Source organism: Sphaeroforma arctica, assembly GCF_001186125.1.
Source record: "Sphaeroforma arctica JP610 unplaced genomic scaffold supercont1.7247, whole genome shotgun sequence".
Lineage (NCBI taxonomy): Eukaryota > Ichthyosporea > Ichthyophonida > Sphaeroforma > Sphaeroforma arctica.
The window spans coordinates 1-1,474 of record NW_014033311.1 but is presented as its reverse complement, the minus strand read 5'-3'; the positions used below and the strand labels follow the sequence as shown (position 1 = coordinate 1,474).

The 1,474-nt window shown below is 40.2% G+C and overlaps 1 protein-coding gene across 1 annotated transcript; it reads right to left on the bottom strand.

The window, feature by feature from the left end:
- Nucleotides 1-69: 69 nt before the first annotated feature.
- Nucleotides 70-911, bottom strand: SARC_16039 (hypothetical protein; the record flags this gene model as incomplete). Its single annotated transcript, XM_014289849.1, has 2 exons — nt 70-304; nt 800-911. Coding segments are annotated over 2 exons (347 nt in total), but the record flags the coding sequence as incomplete, so codon positions are not given.
- Nucleotides 912-1,474: the final 563 nt, after the last annotated feature.

Below are 1,474 nucleotides of genomic sequence, written 5' to 3'. Positions count from 1 at the left end.
TATATACAAATACATATATACATATTTGTATAGATATATATATAGATATAGATATATATATATGAACATACCGCCCGAAGACCAGCACCACATTTGGATGGAACAGACTGGACAGCAATTCGACTTCACGTTCGAATTCAAACTGGGCGCCGGGGTCTTGGGTTTTCATGACTTTCACAGAGCATATGACGGCAGATGAGCCAATGAAAGTGACGGCCTTGTACACGTCACTGAAGTTACCGCTGCCAATCAGATCCAGCATGGCGAACGAGTCTTGGTCAATGTGTGCGTTGTTGCGAGCACCCTGTTGTTGTAAGTACATCAGAGTGGTGATGGTGTGAGATACGATGTAATACACGGCCGAATGGTAAAAGTTTGCGGTCAGGCTGTTATATGTATGACGGAAAGGTGATAATGTGAGGTGAGAAGTCTTATATGACGGGAGAGGATATAACCTGGAGAGTATACAGGAATCCTTTGTATATTTATCGGCATCTCGACAGAAATTATGCACACTTTATATATATACAAATATACAAATATACAAATATATATACATATATATGTATAGTCATATATACAATACAGCCACATATATACATATATGGCTGTATAAGTGTTGTATACATCTGTACAGATCTTTCGTTGTGTACATACATACGTCTACCACACAACAATCATATACAAGCGATAGATGAATACATGCCGACAATACGCCGCACACACAGCAGCACAACCTTCCGTGCAGTTACGTCTCATAACACTCACTGTACACAGCAAACAACAACATCGCACATACCTGACTAGATATCCACTCTCCTATGAGCTTATACGCCAAGCTTCTGTCAGTGATCCACTTAACACCCCTTTTCTTCGCGTCCACCTCAATTTCCTTGGCAAGGTTCCGTTGTCTGCGAAGTGAATATGATTTAGGGATACAAATCAAACCCTGGAGTGGTCTGTGAATATAATATGATTTTACGCATGCAATGTGAACTGCAAGTTTAGGTGTACCTATGTACATACCATACGATTGTTGTGCTTGGTTTATACGGATACAACACAAGATTGGTGTACTTAATTTACATATATATCCTGACAAGACCAGCATGCACATGCAAACATGCACATACACGCAGATGTAAGAGCAGATGTAGATATACGATATGACATCGGGTGTGCACATACATGCTGGAGTCACCATACAACTCCCGACTAGAGCGTATGCAGAATTCGGATTATAACATCATCAAAAGGGCAACAGATGCAACGATATCCCTGAAAGAGTTATAGCCCAGGCGAAAAATAAAAATTACGCGCAGACGAAGCATCAAAGTAAGGTATGCCAATAAGCCTATTGCTATAACATCCAGGTACCACGCCCCTGCTATCACAATATGCTCGATATACGGATCCATACTTGTTCACAATAGCACTGACATATACCAATACGAGAAACATAATATACATATAT